The sequence below is a fragment of the Amphimedon queenslandica genome, unplaced genomic scaffold (genome assembly GCF_000090795.2).
Source record: "Amphimedon queenslandica unplaced genomic scaffold, v1.1 AMPQUscaffold_13487, whole genome shotgun sequence".
Taxonomy (NCBI): domain Eukaryota; kingdom Metazoa; phylum Porifera; class Demospongiae; order Haplosclerida; family Niphatidae; genus Amphimedon; species Amphimedon queenslandica.
In genome coordinates, this window is record NW_003546277.1 from 1 (window position 1) to 1,278 (window position 1,278).

General features: G+C 32.9%; 1 protein-coding gene across 2 annotated transcripts in view; it reads right to left on the reverse strand.

The window, feature by feature from the left end:
• Positions 1–118: 118 nt before the first annotated feature.
• The window catches only part of LOC100637200 (major vault protein-like), a 21,778-nt gene continuing 20,618 nt past the window's right edge, over positions 119–1,278 (reverse strand). For both annotated transcript variants that reach the window (XM_019993823.1, XM_019993822.1), the window contains 4 exons: positions 1,031–1,095; positions 848–928; positions 442–522; positions 119–328 (listed from right to left, as the gene is read on the reverse strand). In XM_019993823.1, coding sequence (XP_019849382.1) covers positions 215–328; positions 442–522; positions 848–928; positions 1,031–1,095 — 341 coding nt within the window. In that variant the 3' untranslated portion in view covers positions 119–214. The remainder of the gene's footprint in view (positions 329–441; positions 523–847; positions 929–1,030; positions 1,096–1,278) is intronic.

The window sequence follows — 1,278 nt, forward strand, 5'->3', positions numbered from 1 at the left end:
GCCATTTATAAGGCTGTGCAACGTAAGATAAAAGAGTTATGAGTGTTTGAAAATCATAAAAACGGCCGCCATCTTGAAAAATCAACCTCAATCCTACATATAGGCTACCGCCTATATAATATTTCTGAAAACTATATAAATCCAGCTAAAAATACTAATGACTAACACAAATAATAATAATAATAATGATATAATAGTCCTCCCAAAGAGTTTTCTAAGGAGCATATGTAGTAGCATAGCCACCTGTCTGGTTCCCAATCATATTAATTGGAGTTTTACCATCAGTAATGAGAACAGACTGTATACCTAAACTCTGTAACAAACGAGCCTAGAGGAGTGGAAGAGGAGGAGAGGGAGAGAAGAATCATTAGTAATCAACAGACACTAATGTGAACCATACAAAACCGATGTGAACAAACACTGTATTACTGTATACTGTACCTTTGATTCTGGTCCAGCTTTAGCAATACGGGATATAGTCTGCTTACCCATAGAACTAACCAATGTACTAAACTTAGACACCTATTACAATAGATTTACAATACATTACTATTAAAAAGTTAATAAATTAATTAATATCTTTATTCTCTTCATACAGGACTCATTGTTTGCAGTGGGTGTGGCATACGCTGTTTATTATTATTGATATAAACAAGAACGTTTTCACCTAATTATTATATTAATAATAATAATTAATTAATTAATATGTATGTATCATCTATTGTCACTAATACACAGTAATGTAACAACTAATATACATGTTACATATTACATGTTATACATGTGATAACTAATAAACGATTTAAAATTGAAAGCACAATAGCAGCACAAAATGATAATTATATACTTCAATGTTGCTGAGGTCTTTAGCTCTCTTTATTTGTAGTTCACTCTGTTCCCTCAAGAACTGAACCTCAGCCTCTTGCATCTGATCAGAGAATGGAAATACACATAAGAGAAGGAAACACACATGAAAGGTTTGTGTGTGTGTGTGTGTGGAGAGTGGAGAAATGACAAGTGAGTGACTAACTTTAGTCTGACAAGTAAGTTCAGCCTCCATTTCAATTCTTGTTGATTCTGCTTTTAACTTAGCCACTACAAAAAGAAAACAGTCAAAACACACAAACATAACATTTACATGATGTGTGAGTGTGATATGATTATAACACAATTGGAATGTCTGGTGGATGTGCCACTTGGATATTGTTGATTTTGTTAGAACCTGATTATCTCCATAATTGTGCACAACACTGTACTATACTAAAACACTGTACTACA